Below are 17,939 nucleotides of genomic sequence, written 5' to 3'. Positions count from 1 at the left end.
TTTTCTATCCCTTTTAATGATAACACAGATGCATACATCTGTGTTTTTCCCTGTATTTTTTTTACTTTTTTATAAGTGTGCCCATATTGTATATACATCTCTTTCTTTTTTTTCACTCAATATTACAGTTTTGAAATTTACCCATGTTCAAGTGTATAGCTGCATGTCATTCATTTTCACCGGCAGGCAGTGTTTTATTGTAAGTCTGTTCCACAATCTGCTGGTCCATTGTACTGTCAATGGACACCTGGGTCACTGCCAGTGTTCTGTGATCACAAGCACCTGGGCGTATGTCCCCTGGGCACCTGGTCAGGCAATGCCCCAGCACTGGCCCAGGAGGGGTGCTGCTGATGTCAGGGTAGGTGCATGTTCGACTTCATGAGGTGGGGCCTAGAACCACTTCACAAAGTGGTCCTGCTGCCTGGCGTTCCCGAGAGCAGGGTCCTCAAGGACAGTGCTCGGCCTTATCAGGTAAGCAAGACTCTGACAATCCGCTTGGTGGGTGTGAAGTGGGGCCCTGTTGTGGCGACTGCTGATGAGGCAGAGGACAGTCGCTTGCACGGAGTCTGCCGCATGCTGGGATGCGGGCCTGCCCGGAGCCGGGGCCCGGCTGCAGCCCACTCCCTGGCCTGGGACCTGGGGCACATCGTTACCCCGATTCCTCACCCCAGGAATGGGGATGACAAATCAAAGTGCATCTTTTTAAGGCTGCCTGAGGCATCTGAGGTAAACTTTCTGCAAGCCTTCTTGAAACTGAGAGGAACACTACACCTAAATGGGTTTTACGATTCTTTAATGTATATACAACGGTTCACTCCCAGCACCCAGAATAGTGCGGGGAAGAGGGCAAGTTAAATAAATATCTGTTAAATGAATGAATCCATTAACGTTTTTCCAGCAAAACCTGAGGGGACATAAACATCCTGGACTTAAGAGGGCTGGGAATGCACCACGAGGGTTCGTCTTCACCAGCAAGACTTTTAACTTCCTGGAACCTAAGCTTCCTCACCTGTGAAAAAGGAATGACAACCCAGTCTTAAGGAATTGCTACAGAAGATGAACAAAATCCGGTGTACCAGGCCAGCCCGTGGCAGGTAATCCTCCGACAGAGGCAGAACATCAGCGCTAGAGGGGATCTCAGCGACTGACTTGAGCTAACCCGCACTTACATGCGAGGAGCCTGAGGCCTGGACAGAGGGAGGGGGTACGGGCAGAATCCACTGTGGCTTCCCCTTACTCTGAACCTTTCCCCGGGCATGTGGCCAGCCTGCCTCCTGGGGCCATTCCTGCTGCAAGGGGGCGTGCTACAGGCATTCTTTCTCCAAGGCACCCACCCTCTCCTCCCCACCCAGAGGGCTTTTGCACAGAGAAGCCTTGAAAGCCTTTATTGACTCCACTACTTCCTGACCACTCCCAAGCCCCACTAATCTTCACGTGTCTTGGCCTTTCCATAGGGACCCAGACAAGAAGGGAGGAGCTCTGTCTATCCCCAGTCACTCTGCTTTCATCCACCAGCTTTATCCACCTCCTCATTCCAGACTGTCCCACAAGTCAGGGCCTTTGCTCTTCTCTTCTCAGATTACCCTGGCCCCATCCTCCACCTGCCTGACTCCTAGTCATTCTTCCCCACACCACCTTCTTGGAACCTACCGGACTGAGTTAGGAGACACCACTCTGCTTACAGCTCTGTGCTCGCACACTTGCCTGGCTCTTTCTCTGTCAAAGCACTCGTCAGAGTCTAATAAAACTGCAACCACGCTGTCTTCCCTACGGAATGGAACACTTGGGCACCCCCGGCCCCTCCAGCCCAGGACAAGAAGAAGGTGAACACTCACAGTGACCTTGCTCGAACCCGAAGCACACGAGGGAGACACCTGTGCTGAGACCTGTTCTGAAGTTCAGGTGTCTGGCTCTAAACCTAGCGGCTGCGCCACTGCTCCTGGGAACCTCCCTGGGTCTCAGTTTCGTGAGCTAGGAAAGCAGGATGTCAAACCAGACACCCTAGGGACCTTCCTCCAGCTCTGAGTCCCCGGAAGGTAGTGATGTGGTAAAGAGGCAGAGGAGAGGGACGGGGGAGGGAGGGGAGTGGGTGCATGGCCCCCAGAGCCCCTGGTGTGAGTTGGAGAAGACGCGGGAAGAGAAAGCAGCGTGTGGAGGGCGGTTTCCAGAGAGGCCTCCCCGGCACTCCAGTCACTCCCCTCCCGGGGTGAGGGCGCCGAGCGGCGCCTCGGGGTGATGAAGAGGCTTTCGTGACACTCTAGATATCAATCATCTGCAGTTGCCAGGAATGTCTCCCTCTGTGAGGGAGCATTTGAGATTATTGCTTAATTAACAAGGTTTATAATGGCGCTAATGTGTCCTATTAAAAAAAGTTATTAAAATTAACCAGAACTCAACGTTGGGGCTCATTTGGAAAACTCAGACACGTTGCAAAAGGTCATCTGACCTTTAATAAGGTTTAGCTGTCATTCTGGAGCCCGACACCAAAGCGAGCCTGTCCGCCAGCCCTCCTGCGTTCCCTCCTCCAGCAGCGTCCATGTTCACCCCACCCCCCTGCTAGCCGGTAAGCTGCGATTTTAAAATCAGAGAACAGAAAATTCTCACCAGCCCTGCGAGCATCAAGGCTTCTGCCATTTGTACACGGCAAATGTGGCTGAATGTGATAAAATCGTACAAAATAAATACAAACAGTCTCAACCCAGCAGACGGCTTGCATGGGAAAAGCCAGTCAAACGCAATCTGGGAGAGCTCAAATAATGAAGCCCCAAATGGGGGTTTCTGGGGGGTGGGAGACAGACTTCAAGCCAGAGTGGCTGTAGTGAATAAGTAAATAAACACTGCACGACAGGGGACCTCTGGAGACCAGGGGCACCTGCCAGCTCACTCCCGCTGGCTCTGATCTCGCCAGTTGTAAGGCCTTGGGCAAGTCAGTTTCCTTCTCCTTCACTTGCATGGCAGCCAAGCACGTGCGTGCTCAAAGGCTGCAGCTGGACTGGGCCTCCAGGAGACAAAGACGCAGTGAGAAGAGAACAGAGGCACAAGGCACTCGGGGCTAAGAGGGCAGGGGAGGCTTTCTGAAGGGAGGTTCTCGAGGCAGCAGGATCAGGAAGGACCTGGAAGAAAGCCTCTACGGTTCATGCCCAGAAAGAAATGGGACGGGTGGTGAGAGACAAGGTCAGAGGGGTCACCAGAGGCCAGGTCACCAGACATCAGCCAGTACGGGAAGCGTGGGTTTCACCCCAGGGCCATGGGCACACTAAGGGCAATGGGGACCATGGGCCACGAGGTCAGCTGAGGAAAGCTTTGCAGAGAAGAGGGCTGGAGACAGAGCAGAGGGCAGTGGAAGAGGAGCCCACTGGTGGACAGGAGGCCAGGCGGGCAGGAGGAAATCCAGAGTGTGCAGCACGGGCTTCTCAGTGAAGGAGCAGTAGTCATGTCCCCCCGTGACGGGCAGGAGGTGAGACGGGCCCTGGATGTAGGGAGGTGAGAACAGGTTAAGTGGAGGGCTGGGCAGTTACCTGTGAACAGAGGCGATGAGTGTGGGTGACTTTTGCAAGAAACCCAGAGATGAAAAGGAAAAGAGAGACACGGCAGCAACTGGGGGGTGGCGGTGGCCTCTAGTGGCTTTGTTTTTTAAGGAATGAGTAGTCAGAACACATTTCAGTGAGGCCGGGAAGGAACAGGAGAACAGGAATGTCACTGGAGGAACAGGTCCTCGGGAAGGCAGGTGGGCGGGGATCCCGAGGAAAAGAACAGCCAGCCCCAAACGAGGACACTCCTTTGGAGGCACGAGGCAGAAGAATGGGGGACACAGTTAGGTCTGTGGATGTGGGGGTTCAAAGCTGTGGGAGTTCCATTTCTTTTCCTGGTGAAGGAAGAGACAAGGCCATCTTTCGAGAGAGGCGTGGACGGCTGTGTTTGAGGCAAGTAGAGAAGGCTTGGAAAGAGCTTGGAAAGTGGCAGGGCGGACCAGTGAGGGAAACCTGGAGGAGCTTGAAGGCTTGAAGACAGCGAATCTGCAATGGCCCCAAGCCACAAAGCTGGGGTGTTTTCTTCCATATTGTTCTGTAGCACTGGGGACTAGGTTAGCCGCATAGAACATCATCTGCATGGGGTTTGCAGAACAGTAAAGATGCCTATTTGGTCCACTGGGAAGCCAGAACTGGGAGTGTGATGGGGACACCAGGCATCTACTGGGTGCTGACGCTGCACTGGGCTGGGGGAAACGAAACCATGACACGACCCAGGGTAAGCTCAAAGTTAAACCAGTGCAGAGCCGGGGCTCAACACCAGGCGCTGGACACCTGGTTCCACTTCCTATTTTCCATCACACTGCACTGGGAGCTGACAGGGGAGGGCCTGGAAGCTGAAAAGCACTGAACAACCATGAACTTCAGTGCTGTGACCACCCAGCGGTCACACTGGCTCCACAGAGTCAGCTCACCTGTCAAAAAGGTTGATAACTTCTTTTCACACCTCGAACAACCATTGGCAAACCATAATCTGAGACAGCCCTCTCAACTGTTTTAAGAGGCAAGTGTTCAGCTGAGAAAACTGAGACACGGAGGGAAAGAGATTTACAAGAAAATCACACCAAGGGTCTGTCGGGGGATCAGCGTGTGGGCAGGTCTCAGAGTCACTTGTTCAGTCCTCGTTTGCTGAGCTCCTCCTGTGACCAGGCCCGGTGCGAGGCCACGAGGACGTGCAGATGAATCCCACCCGGCCAGACTGGCCCCCGAGGCAGACACACCGCAGATGACTCACACCACATGGCAGTGGAAGGGCAGCCAGTCACTCGAGGGCACCTGGGTCCTGCTGAGTCACAGTCCGACTTATATCACAGAGTCAGAGGTCAGCCACCTACCAGGCGGGCCAGGGCTACCCCTCCCAGAGAGCCTTTATCTCAGGGTGACCTGCCAAATTAAGCTCTACCAGTTCAGGCAGCAGACCAACTAAAGGTTACCTCTGATTGTCTAAAAAATAAGTGGCTGCCTAAATCAATTAACCATGAGTCAGCCAGGCAAGGGAGGCAGCTTGTTACAGTGGCACAAGCCCCAGACCAGCATCTAGGGTGTGGGTTAGAATCCAGGCTCTAAACCTTGTAGCTGTGGCCTCAGGCTGGTCAGCTAATCTTCTGTGTCCTGCCACCTTGACCTCCAAAATACACCCAGATCTGACCCCCCTTCTCCCTCTGCTATAATCTTGGTCCACAGTACCACCATCTCTCCCCAAAGCCACCGCACCAGCCTCCTAACTGATCTCCCATTTGGCTACTGCCTGATGGGAAGACCTCCACTGCCTTTCTCCTGCAAGTGGAGAAAATGCAGGCTGCTTTCTGCGTCCCGCATAGGCCTCCCAGACTGGCTCTCGCCCACCGCCCTGACCTCACTCTCCCCTCACTCATGACTGTAGTCGCTGGGCTTCTGCATCCCTTCAGGGCACCTTTGCACCTGCTGTTTGTCCCGCTTGCTCAGCGACCTTCAGGCCTTCCCGGGGCTGCCTCCTCCACACCCAGCTCGCATGCACCTCCTCAAACGGGCCTTCGCCCAGCTGCCCCACTGACACAGGCCTCTGCGTCCTTCCATGTCATGGGATGATCTCCACAGCCCTCATCAGTACCTGAAATCACCTGACTTGTTCCTGGACATATTTGTCATCGGTCCCAAAACCTGGCACAGGGCCTGCTCAAAATCCATGTTGTGACTGATTGTGCCTTACTTTCTTCATCAAAACTGGACACTTAGAGACAGGCGGCTAGAAACACAGCTTCTGCAGCCGGCCTTTCTGGCTGGGACCCCGGCTCTACCCCTACAAGCCATACGATCTAGGCAAGTCACTTAATATCTCTGTGTCTCCGTTTCCTCATCTGTAAAATGGATCACAATAGTAGCCCACAGTAGGAGACTCCTACTGTGGGCTACTATTATGAGGATTAAATGAGTTAACACATGTAAAAGTATTTTTAAAACAGAACCGTAAGAACAAAACCCAGAACCTGAAACATAGTGAGTGCTCAGAAAACTCAGCAAGTACCACAGGATCCTCTCTGCTCCTGGGTACTCCCTGCCCGCCTCTGCATGTTGAACTATCTGTACAGTAACTAGCTGTTCGCGTGCTCATCTTCCCCATGAGACTGGGAGCTCCCTACAGATGGAAGCTGTGCCTTATCCCTCTTTGTGTCCTCAATACCCAGTAGAGGGCCTGGCAAAGGATATGAGCTCAGTGACTGAAGGGAGAGAGGGTGGGAGAGACAAAAAAAAAAGGGAAGATAGGGGAGGGAGGGATGGAAGGAGGGAGAAAGGAAGGAAGGGAGGAAGGAAGGAAGGAAAAGAAAATCAAAGCGTCCAGGATGTAGCCATGTCTTTAGGGAGATGAATGATACCATGTCTCTTTGCCTCCCCACAGCCTCCCCCAAACACCAGAACAGACACTGAGAACAGTGCCCCTCAGTGGGTCTTTGTCTCGTTAACTGCTGCGGGCAGGATGCTGGGGCTCCACAAACTGCGTCACCCCGTCTTGACCTCTGCTCTCTCTGGACACAGCAGTGCTCCTTCCCCATCCCCATGCCTTTGTTCCAGGTGCTTCTGCCTCGGGAGGAATCTCTCTTTACACACGTGTATCTCCATGTCTGATGCATCCTTCAAGGCCCAATTCAGTGACCTCTTTGCCAGGAATCCTTCCCCGATTTTCCAGCTAGGGGTCTCCTCCCCCGAGAACTAACTCCCTTGACACAATGTCCCTCTCCCATGCTAGCTCCCTGCACTGTCTTATGTCCACAGCTCATTGTCTCTGTTAAAGGTGAACTGTCCCTGTGCCCAGCCTGGAGCCTGGTGTAAACAGGCCTCAGTAGGGTTTGCTGAGCTGAATTGTGCCTGATGCATCCTTCCGGGGTTAGGGACAGCAGCTCAGCCCTTGTGTTTCCGCTGCAGTGACATACCTCTGACGATGCTTAGTTTGTGAGGCGAGAGGGGTGGCTTGGGGACGGCGTCTTTCTTTTTTTTTGTGGCAACTCCTGTAACACTTCTGTTCTTCAGAACATCTGTCCCCCAGATCATGACTGCCAAGTTCTTTGTGTACTTGGAATCTCCTTGGGTTACTTGTAGCTGGTGCCACTTCTCCTCATCAACCCAAATCCCGCTTCCCAGATGGACCTGAAAGGGGTAAGGATGCGGGCACCTGTTTAGTCGGACAGGATGGCAGCTAGAAACCCTTCTTGTCCTTTAAAAGACACACCTGCATAACTATACAAGATTTCTTCCATAAATGCTGAATTAACTTTCTTTAAGGGAAATAATAACACTCATTTACTGAAAACTAGGTCTTATTCTAGTGTTTTATACCCACTTCCTCAAATCTCCGTGGCAACCCTGGAGGAAGGTATTAGGACACTATTTCCATTTCAGATGGAAAAATCAGGCTGAGAAAGGGGAAGCAACTTGTCAGAAGTCACTCAGCTATGAAGTGGCAGACCCTGAACTCTACACTCCACTCATGTCGTCACAGGCCGCTCAGAGCCTGACCAAATGGCAGGAGCACATCTGTGTGAGTCTCTTCTCTGCTATACTTCAAAGAGACCTCTCTGCTTTTCATGCAAAAACCCTGGGACGAATACCCTCCTAGTGCAATGGCTCTCTACATGGTTGCACACAGGATCACCTGGCTGGCTATAAAAATGCCTGGTGCCAGGACCCCGCTCCCTGGGAGTCTCATCTGTTTCATCTGGGTAGGGCCAGGCACCAGGATGGTTGAAAGCTCCCTAGTGGATCCCAGTGCACAGCCAAGTTGAAAACCCTGCCAGTTGGGGCGGGGAGGACAGCTGGCCAGGCTCTGCCACTAACTGGAACATATTTGTGCAGGTCCTCTCCCATCTCTGGCTTCAGTTTTCTGTGAACTTGAACTGGAAGAGTTAGATTTCATTTTTAACTTCCCTCTGGCTCAGAACACCAAGGATTCTAAATTAAATGCAACCACAGTGTCCCGGTCCGATTCTGGGCACAGAGAACAGACACGGTCTTAGGCTTCCGGCTGAGGCAGCACTCAAAGTCTCGGTGCGGGGTCAGTAAGTGCTGGAGGCCCAGCATGCTCGAGCAGGGAGCTACAAGCTCCGAAACTTTTTCTCCTTCCTGGCTCTTTCGACAACTCGGAAAACATATGCTAACATTAATCATCAAAAAATAGAGTTTGACTCTGACATTGTCACTTACATCATGTTTCTGCTGAGTCTATGGAGGGCGAAAAGGCCTCTGTGGGGGTGGAGGCGAGACAGCTGCTAATAAGCTAAACTTTCTAAGAGGAATGGAAAGGCTCTGCCAAAGGTCCTTGTCTTCAGAAAGACCCGAGGCCGTCAGCACGGAGGGCCAGGAGGTGTCTCGGGAGAAGTTCTGGTCTGACAGACACACATACACACGCCCAGTGTTCAAAGATGATTAAAGACCTTTCTACTGAAGCTTGGCTTGGAAAGGAAGGTGGGCACTACACGGTGAGCAGACAGGTCAGCCAACAATACTTCTTCCTTTACCAATTACTGAGGTTTTTCAACCATTAAAAAAAAACACAAAAGGAACACACTCGCCCATGGCTGTCAGTAAGTAAACAATCCACCTGCCACCTCTGACTTCCTTTTTACTCAAAGATGCTCAGACCCCTGCAGGCCTGCTATCAGATAACCAGACCTGCCGGCCTCCCTGCGCCTGTGTGGCAAACGGCAGGACTGCAGACCTGTTTGTATGGCTCAGGAAGATGCACAGCCCTGGAGTGAGATGTGCTGCCTGGGCAACACCAGCCCAAGGTCAAGTCTGGCCTTTTCTCTGCAGTCTAAGCTGCAGGTGGGCAGTCTGTGTGCCAGATCAGGCATGCTGAGGACAAGTTCCCTGCTGCTCCCTGTTCCCCTGGTGATATATGCTGCAGCTACCCACACAAGCCTCCAGAGACAGGGGGTAAACAAGGGATGTGAACCAGATTAAATTCAGAATCAGAAAACCGTAGCGATGGAAGATAACTTCGGTTTTTCAAAGGTCTCTGTTCTGTTCTACCCCAGGCTTTGCTTTCTTATAATTTAAAAATTTGTTGTTGTTAAAACAAAGATGAGTCATTTTAGACAAAGTTCTACCAGAGAAGGGGGGCACTAATATTTTTTGAGCACCTATAATTAACCAGGTATTGTAGCTTCAGTTACTTATCCTCATAATGAACTTGAGAGACAAAGATAGGTAACATTTGTTCCCATTTCATAGGCATGGACAGAGATTCAGGGACTAAATGATTTTTCCTAAGACATACTATCACTAAAGTTTCGAATCAAGGTTCCAACCCAAATCTGGATGCCCGCAAAACCCACGCCCTCCCACCTTCCTGCTGTGGCCAGTGTCACGGCAGATCCATCCAGGCAGTTTTCCTCTGTACCTGCCGGGTCACCTCCCTGGCCAGCACTGGGGGGGTTCACCCCTGCAGACAGGGACCCCAGGAAAAAAGCCACATGCTAGCTTTCCTGCCTCCAGACCCCGCAGCCTCCAACCCACCCTGTGAAGTGCCAGGCTGATTTCCCTGAAACACGGCCCCCCTTCTTTGACTGGATGAACCCGGTGGTCTGTGAAAAAGACACAGAGTTTCATGTTGACCCCTGGAATCCTGAACGACTCCATTTCCTGTCACGTCAAATCCCACCTCCTCCGCTGGCTTGAAAGGCCCTTGAGAATCCTGTTTCCAACCAGCCGACTAACTTTCCTTTCTCTAGTATGTCCACCACTCCAGGAAGCTCCTGAATGCTTCCATTCCTATTTCCAGTGTGTGGAAACAGAAAGAGGATGGGCTCTGGAATCTTCATGCCTGGGTGTGAATCCTGGCTCTTCCACTTCACTGGTTGAGTATCTTGGGCAAGTCACTCCCCCTCTCCGAGCCTTCCTTTTCTCAGCTGTATAGGCCAAACATCACCTGATCTGTGGAGGTGTTTTAAGAATTCAACGAGATAGCTTAAGTAGAACATCAGGACAGCACACTTCCAATAACTGTTACTTTCTTTGCCGTCTTTCCCCGCCCATGTCTCTCCTCTTGCCTCTCCCCTGTCCAGGAATGAATGAAAGGAGTATGTCTTCTTCAAACTGCTGATCCTTCCAGCCCCAGTCCAAAGTCCAGAAAACACTCCTAACAACTCCAGGGCTAAGTTCTATCTCCTCCAAACTTCTAGCTTAACGAAACCCTTTACCTAAACCAGGCCTTCAAGGTTTGTGTCCTTGGGGAGGGGTCAAGGCTTTGCCTCTCCCGTCCCCTACAAAGTGATCAGGACTAGTCTGGACACAAAGTAAGAAAGCGATGGTATATTTAATATGCTCTAAGGGCACTGGCTTTCAGTTCTGATGAGCTGCTGTGTCTTGGAGAAGAAAATCTTTTCTGCCATTCTCTCAAGTACAAGGCCAACTTTATAGCACAGAAAGCATCCTAGGGAAGACAAATCACAGGTATACGCTGGGCATTTGGGGCAAGGGCTCCCAAGGCCAGCAAAGCTCAGGGTCACCTAGAGCAATGCCCAGTCTGCAGGGGAGCCACAGAATAGACTGGGAAGAGCACTGGGGGACCAAAATGCCTGGCTTCCGGTTCCCGCTTGCTTGTCTCTAACCTGCTGTACAACTGTATACAAATCTCTTCTCTGGATGTGTTTCCCCGTGCGTACTATGTATAAATTAGACTATTTAAACTTTATTGGTCTTTGTGGCTTTATGAGTCAATGAGTTTTTGAAATAAAATATGTTAGAAAAAGGAAAGCAATGTACTTCATCAAAATCAGAAAGTAACTTTTGTGGCAAGCCCTATTCACATAAACCGCAATTCGCTTTTGGACCAAGATGTGTCAAGAGAGGTTATTAAAAACATGACATGTGGTAGGATGGGGCTTGATCAAAAAATGTCTTTGTAAAATGTTTTGTAGGACAAAAGTAGTTTCCTACCAGGAAACAGACCCCATTCCAATGCCACAGGCTTTGCAGAGATTAGGGCTTTTGCTCTTGCAGGCAAGAGAGGGAAGAGTCAGAAATGACAGCCGAGCCGAGAACAATGAGGGCCACTTGTGGGACAGGGGGACGCTGCTCTGGGAAGCTGCCATCCATTTCCAGTAAGTTCTCTTCCTTTGCTCTCCCTTAGCACTTTTCCCTGCCTGACTACGGATTAGTTGCAAACAAAAGTCAGGTTAGTAATACACTGGCAACAACCAAAGAAAAAACAAAATTGGCATTCTGCAGATTTGTTGTGCAAGTGATGTTTGAAAAAATTAAATGAGATTTAAGAGACGCGTTTTTTTTTTTTTGAGGGAAAGCGACACCTTTGCAAAAGAAGCCCCTGTAATTCTCAGAAATTATCCAGTTTTTGAAGCAAGACACAGACAGATTTCTCTTGGAAGCTACTTTAGGAAAATGCCTCTAGTCATTCCACCACATGATCAAGATGAAAAAGAAATCAAGGAAGAAAGAATAGTCCTTTGTTTCATTCACCTTTAGTTGGGAAGGGTTTACCAAACGTAATGGAGTCACTAATGTCCTAAGGGAGCATTGGCCACTTCCAGGCGGGGGAGCTGAGGCCTAGAGAAGGGAGGAACCTACCCACGGCCACACAAATAGGTCAGAGACAGAGCTATGCTTAGATGTCAGGCTCCAGGCTTCCTGCGGCCCCTCTGTCATGCTACCTCTCCCCTGCAAAGCAGACTTTTAAAGGCTATTGGCTGAAAGAGGGCAACACAGAAGGGGCCTACAGGCCTGGCCCATCAGTTCTGCCTCTGCAGGGGAGGAGCGCCCGGCGGGAGATGAGGGAATGGCAGCATACCCAAGAGAGCCCTGAAGACCAACGGGCTTCATTTCCTCGGCTTGACAATATTTACTCTGGCTCACTCTGGCCAGTTCCAGGGATATCTCTGGACGAACCCAAATATATAACCTTTTCTTTCTCATCAACCCACTGGGAAACAAAAGTGGATAAAGAGAGACCTTCTGAAGCATTAGGCAAGAAAAATGCCCTGACTCAGATGATTCTTTGGGGAGAAGGACGGGGGATGTCTGGAATGCACACTATGGTGGCAGGGAATAGAACGCTAACACTGAACTTGAGCAGTGCCTAGACCAAGCGGTCCAGCATACTGCTTCCAAGACGAAGCATCTGGATGGTGGACAGTCTTCTTCTGGCCCTGCTGCTATCTCATCATGTGACTTTGAGACTTCCAAAGGCTATTCCATTGCTTTTAATTACTAATAGTGCTTGGGTTTTCTTTCATGATGTTCCCCCCAACCCCCAACAAGAGTCTAAAAGAAAAGTTATATGTAGCCCTGGAACTGTGGGCCAACCACCGCTGCATATTCAGCTTGAATGTGCCCGTGGAACAAGGAGAAAGTCTCATTACCCTCTGTTTCCCTGGTAGGTAACACAGGGCTTAGAACACACAGATAACTCATACGTGGTGAGCGGATACGCATTGACTTGCTATCTGTAATCAGCTCCTCTGTCGCTCACCTTAGAAATTTTATGCATCTGCTTTCAGATGGGTAGGGCAGTTTTCATCAAAACATCATTTTTTAAATTTTTCTCAATAATAAACTATTTTTAAATGTCAGTTGAGTTTTACAGTTGTTTTGGCCCAATAGCAAAAAAAAGAGAGAGAGACAAAGAAAAAGTCCCAGTAAAGGTCCACTAGTTACAATACGCGGATTCCGGAAATAGTCGCCTAGGGCCGGGCCAGGAGGCCGCCCCGTCAAGCTGTGTCTCGGAAGCCCCACCATACTCTGCATCTTTACTCTGACTAAAAATACTTGCAGGGAATCGACATTGAGCTTGAAACACTACCTTGCCATTGTCTAGGATATACTTGTCCATGACAGGTGCAGGAGCAGGGTAATAGGACGACGTATTTGCTTCCTCACTGAAAGTGCTCCGCAACTCCGGCTCGGGCTCGAGACATTCTGACTTTACTTTTTCCAAGTCAATGGCGGGACCTAGGCAGTTAAGAAAAGAGATCTGTCTAGAACTCCAAGGAAAATAAAATGCAAATATTTTAAACTATGCATCTATCAATACATAGTGGCACAAAAATTATATATATATATATATATACTGACTTATTTGTGTCCATTGGATTACACTTAACCCCAGGCCTGGAAATAAGGTGAAGTGTGAATGTCACAAGCAAAAAGCAGGAAAACTGGAAGACAAGAATGGACGAGACTCTAAGTATGAACAAGAAGCTCTCTTCTAGGGTGTCACTGTCTGAATGGAAATGCTGGGGACTCAGCTTCCTGCACAGGAAAGAGGTCCTGTGAAGACTGGGTGGAGAAGACGTGCGATAACTGTGATATGCAAATTGTGTATTTGCCACCCCACCCCGCTTCAGCCTACAGTGGAACGAACAGACCACAACAGATAAACAGAGGTTAAGGAAAATGCCAAAATGCAAAGGTCTCCCATTCCCCAAGACCTAGTATCTAGACAGAAGCATTTCAACCAAGAAATTACAGCACAATACAGACTAGGCCTCTGATTGCCTGATCCAGCAGCTACCTTGATTCTTATTTTAATGCAATCAACACAAATTATGTGCAGATTAAACAGTGAAAGAAAGCTAGATAAATGGTGGTGGTTTCTATGGGGGATAATTTTTCCTCCATTAGTTTGTAAAAATGATGGACTATTTTTTAAATCACCTATTGTGTCTTGATTACCAAAGGGCAGAGAAACAGGAGGAAAATGAGTAAATAAGGCCAAATGAGTTGATTAACTTTTGCAGGAGAGCAACTCCGAAGGCTGACAGAGAGCTGAGCATCCTGGAAATTCACCCTATGCAAAAATTTCAGGAGTGGACTGGGGTCAGAGATTAGCTACTTCCACAGCAAGTCCCATGCTGTGCATATAACTTCAGTAACAGATGATTTCATGGTCCAACCTCATCTTACCCTAACCAGGGGGACAACTTCGTACAGAGCTCTTTATATACTAAAGACCTGACCAACAATCTGGTGGTGGTTCCAAGTTCAATCGCCACATCCTAGACTTTGGCTGGTGGTAGGAAGGCACTGGTAATTTTATTACCAATATTCCTCATGACAGGGTTTCCCATAACAAGAATTCATTCCTGAATTGCGGGCAGCTGCCATCCGCAAGACAGAATTCTGTAGTCTCCACGATTTAAGCGTGAGCCATGCACAAAGCTCAGTGCAAGATGGCTGGGGAGAACAAAGCATGGCTCATCTTGATAGAATTTAGACCCCATTCCTGTCTCTGCCATCTTAATTGTGCACCCCCAGGTGAGTGAATTGTATATGCAGACTGAAGCTGGCAGAGCGAAGGGCTGGCAGCATCCTAATAGTTCTGGTAGCATCTCCCAACAGTGGACTCCCTATTCAAGGGCTGGGCCTCCGTCTTATTCTTTTCTTTGCCCCCAACACCTGGCACTGAGTAGGTGCTCTCTGAATGTTTGCTAAATGGATAAAAGAATGAATGAATAATTCCAACGTTTCAGAAGCAGATGCCAAAGTTTATCCCCTCTCTGGGAGAGATCTCAGGTTGAGTTGCTGTTTGTTCTTTTCTTAGAGCAAGGAAGAAGTAATTGCTTCCGTTTCCCCTAAAAGGCATGGCTGAGCTGGCATCTTAGGTCTCTTCCTGCTTTGACATTCAGTCACAGGAAAAAGAAATAGGCTGAGGGGGAGGTTCACGCAGCCGCTGACTCACAGGTCATCTTTGGCAAGATCACATCCTTTCCCTAAAGTCTCCTTTTCCTTCTATGAGAGGAAGATGTGGGACAAGAGAATGAATCCAGTTCAGTTCTGCCTTCAGCCTGGTTTTTTCCCATCTGTCTCCACCACGACTGCCATGCTGTGCTGTCCCAGGCCTCTGCACCTCTGGCTATATTCCTGTCTCAGCCTTGAATGCCACCTTACCTGCCTACCAAGCCCCCGGCCAGACTTCAGAGTGAAGCTTAGATGCTTCCTTTGTGAGACCTCTCACTCTTATTACTGCCAGGTCGGAGGTCTTTGCATTACAAATACTCACAGCTAATTATGTTTGCAGTCACTGGCCAATCCATTGTCCAGGTCAGACTATGAAGCTCTTCAAGGCAAAGGTGTTTGTCTCTTTGCAATTTAGGCCTCTAGGACAGTGCCCAGCACACTGTAGGCTCTCAGCAAATTCTTCATGACATGAAAACAGGGAGAGAGTTGTGGGGGAGGAAAGGGTTCAAGTGGGCCAGGGCAAAGATTCCAAAATAAAGCCTGCTGCTGAGGTGAGGGACTTGGGGGTGGAAGTAGGGATGGGTGGAACGCTGTTCTCAAATGTCTGTAACCTCTTCTGTAACCAACGGAGTAGAAATTAGGTTGTTAGGTGGGAATTGGAATCCTGGAGCCAGGAGAAGGGACAACTCAGATGCCTGTGGAGGGACATCCATGGGGCATCAGGAGGAGTGAATTCCACCCACTGCAGGCCCCTCCCCATAGTCAGGCTCCACTCGCAGTGGCCTTCCCAACCCTCTGCACGTGTGCGCGCGCACACACACACACACACACACACACACACACACACACACCCCTTTTCTTCTTGCTTCCCAGTCTTAGCTTGTGCCATTCCCTCTGTCTGGATCATTCCACCCCCAATAATTTCCCCTTCTCCAAACTCCACCAGGGATTCAAGGCCTGATTCAACTGCTACCTCTTCCATGAGGCTGCCCCATCCCTTCAAATAGAGATAAGTCAATCTCTCCACCCCTGGGGCTTGGATTTTGGAGTTTAAATTCTGGATTTGCCACCTACTGCTAAGGCGAGTGGTGAGCTTCCTCAGGTAGCCAAGCTTTATCCTCCCCGTGATAATCAGATGCACCCATTTGTTTCTGTGCCCGTCTCCCTGGCTAGACTGCGAGGCCCGAGGGTAGGCAGGGACTCTGTCTTTTTCTGTCCAAGTCCAGGGCTGAGCACAGAGCCCAGTTCAAATTCTATCCTCAACAGGTATTTTACACACGAATAATTAACCTCTTTGACCCTGTTGCCCCACCTGGAAGAAGGGATGACAACACCAACTTGTCAAGACTGAAGATTAAATGACTTAACCGAAAATATGAAATGATTAATCCAGAATCAGGCAGAGTGGCTGCTTTGTAAACTGTGGCTCAGCCCCCACCTGCCCCCAGCACACGCATTATACTTGAGGGCTCTAGTTAGGCCAGTGCCCCACTGCAGCTGCTGTGAGCCAGGGGCCTGCTGGTCTTCTTTTGCCCTGAGTGCCCCGCACAAGGTCCAGCTCAGTGCAGGTCCTTATGCTCCCAGCAAACCCACGCTCCCCTGTGCTCACACTGGTCTCCCCAGGAGCTGGAGAAGTTCTGTCAAATATTGAGGCTATTGTACTGGGATCTTCTGGCTCGGAAGGAAAACTTCTTCCTAACACTCTTGCTCAGTACAGTTTAGCACAAGTGTTAGCACTGCTCTCTGCACCTGCCTCCTTCTCTGGCATTGTACAGAAGGTGCCTGGAGCCTCAGCTCCAGCAAGGAGGGGGGCCAGCCACAGGCACATCTTGGAAGGGGTTTGTCAGGAGACTTGGGTGTGAATCCCAGCTGCCTGACCTCTCCGTGCCTCATTTTGCTGCCTGCAAAACGGGGATACCAATAGCCACCCTGCAGGCGGATAATGCCTCTGGAGGAGCCTAGCGCTGAGGCAGGCACGGAACAGAGGCTCAGGCAGAGAGACGCTCAGAAATGGCAGAGAAATAAAGGAATGAACCAGTCGGAAAAGCTGCATGTTCGGTATTACAGAAAGCAATGGAGCAAAAAAGCACATGGTTTCTTTGGGGAGAGAGGGAAGGGCCTCTAGTGCTTTTAATTTAAGAGGGGGAGAAAAACACTTCATTGCAAATTTTGGTCGGCTCTACTCCCGATGTTGGCAATTTACATCTCATTACAACAAACGCTGCAGATTGCTGTTTTGCTTTTAAAAATTTCTGAGGCATTGTTCTTCTTCAAACACATGTGACCAAATTAGCCACAATAATAAGCACTTGCACTAGGAGACAGCATCGTACGATCTGGTGCAGATATTTTAAGTAACAAAGGCACTTTTTTCACTTGTGGAAAGAGTAGGAATATAAAAAAAGAGCCTTTTGATCCACTTCAGGTTTATTTTGGGGGCAATATAGCTCCCATGGAAAGAAATCTCTCAGCTGGATGAAGGAAGCTCTTTATAAAAGCACAAAAGGTAGTGCTTGTCTTTCCATTCAGTCACTCCCGACGCCGGTGATCGCGCAGTCCCCCACCGCACATGGAGATCTAGGCCCTGGAAGAGGCACCGGGGACCCAGGGACAAACGAGGCACAGCTCAGTCCTGGGGAAGACAGGAAGTGCACACGTGATGCACTGTTATGTCGCATACAGAGAGTGGGGATTGGTGGACAGGTGCTGGGCTTGTGAGACTACAGGGTGCAAATCCTGGCTCCGTTATTTATTTCACCACCTCAAGCCGCAGTGGCTTCTTTCAAAGAATGGGAATCACGGCACAGAGTAAGGGGCTTGGCAAATGCTTGTTGGCACAACAAATAAATAAGTTACACCTTTCTTTGTTCTTGTTTATCTTCAATTGGACTAATGTTATTCTTTCTGAAAACCTTCCTTGTAAGTTAATGCTTGTGTTACTTCCAGAATGTTTAGAAATCAATCGTCTTCAAAGTAGATATGTTTGGACATTGAATACCATTTCTGATTTCTGCTGAAATAGAAAAGATAATAATACTATACTTTTCTAAAGAAGTACCAAATCCTGCCATTTACTTCTGGGAGTAGGAAATTTCTATGCTATCAGTGTAATTCTAGTTTCTTTATAAATGCAAAATGAATTAAGTCAAAATTCTTAAATGCACATAGAATACCTACTGTGCAGCAGAGGTACCCCAGAGATGGTAAAAAAGAAAAAAAGAAAAGGTGATTCCCCTTCATTGA

At 49.4% G+C, this 17,939-nt stretch overlaps 1 protein-coding gene across 3 annotated transcripts in view; it reads right to left on the bottom strand.

The window, feature by feature from the left end:
* The window catches only part of LOC123831221 (BEN domain-containing protein 5), a 237,458-nt gene that overhangs the window by 190,641 nt on the left and 28,878 nt on the right, over positions 1-17,939 (bottom strand). Inside the window, exons 4-5 of one of the 3 annotated variants that reach the window (XM_045858040.1) lie at positions 12,820-12,968; positions 6,938-7,151 (exon numbers count right to left, since the gene is read on the bottom strand). The exons of the other annotated variants lie outside the window; for them this stretch is intronic. Of the exons in view, the coding sequence (XP_045713996.1) occupies positions 6,938-7,151; positions 12,820-12,968 (363 nt within the window). The remainder of the gene's footprint in view (positions 1-6,937; positions 7,152-12,819; positions 12,969-17,939) is intronic. 3 annotated transcript variants of the gene reach the window in all.

Source organism: Phyllostomus hastatus, unplaced genomic scaffold, assembly GCF_019186645.2.
Source record: "Phyllostomus hastatus isolate PE091 unplaced genomic scaffold, TTU_PhHast_1.1 phas_contig_147, whole genome shotgun sequence".
Lineage (NCBI taxonomy): Eukaryota > Metazoa > Chordata > Mammalia > Chiroptera > Phyllostomidae > Phyllostomus > Phyllostomus hastatus.
The sequence above is the reverse complement of the archived record's forward strand: the minus strand, read 5'-3'. Positions and strand labels throughout refer to the sequence as shown.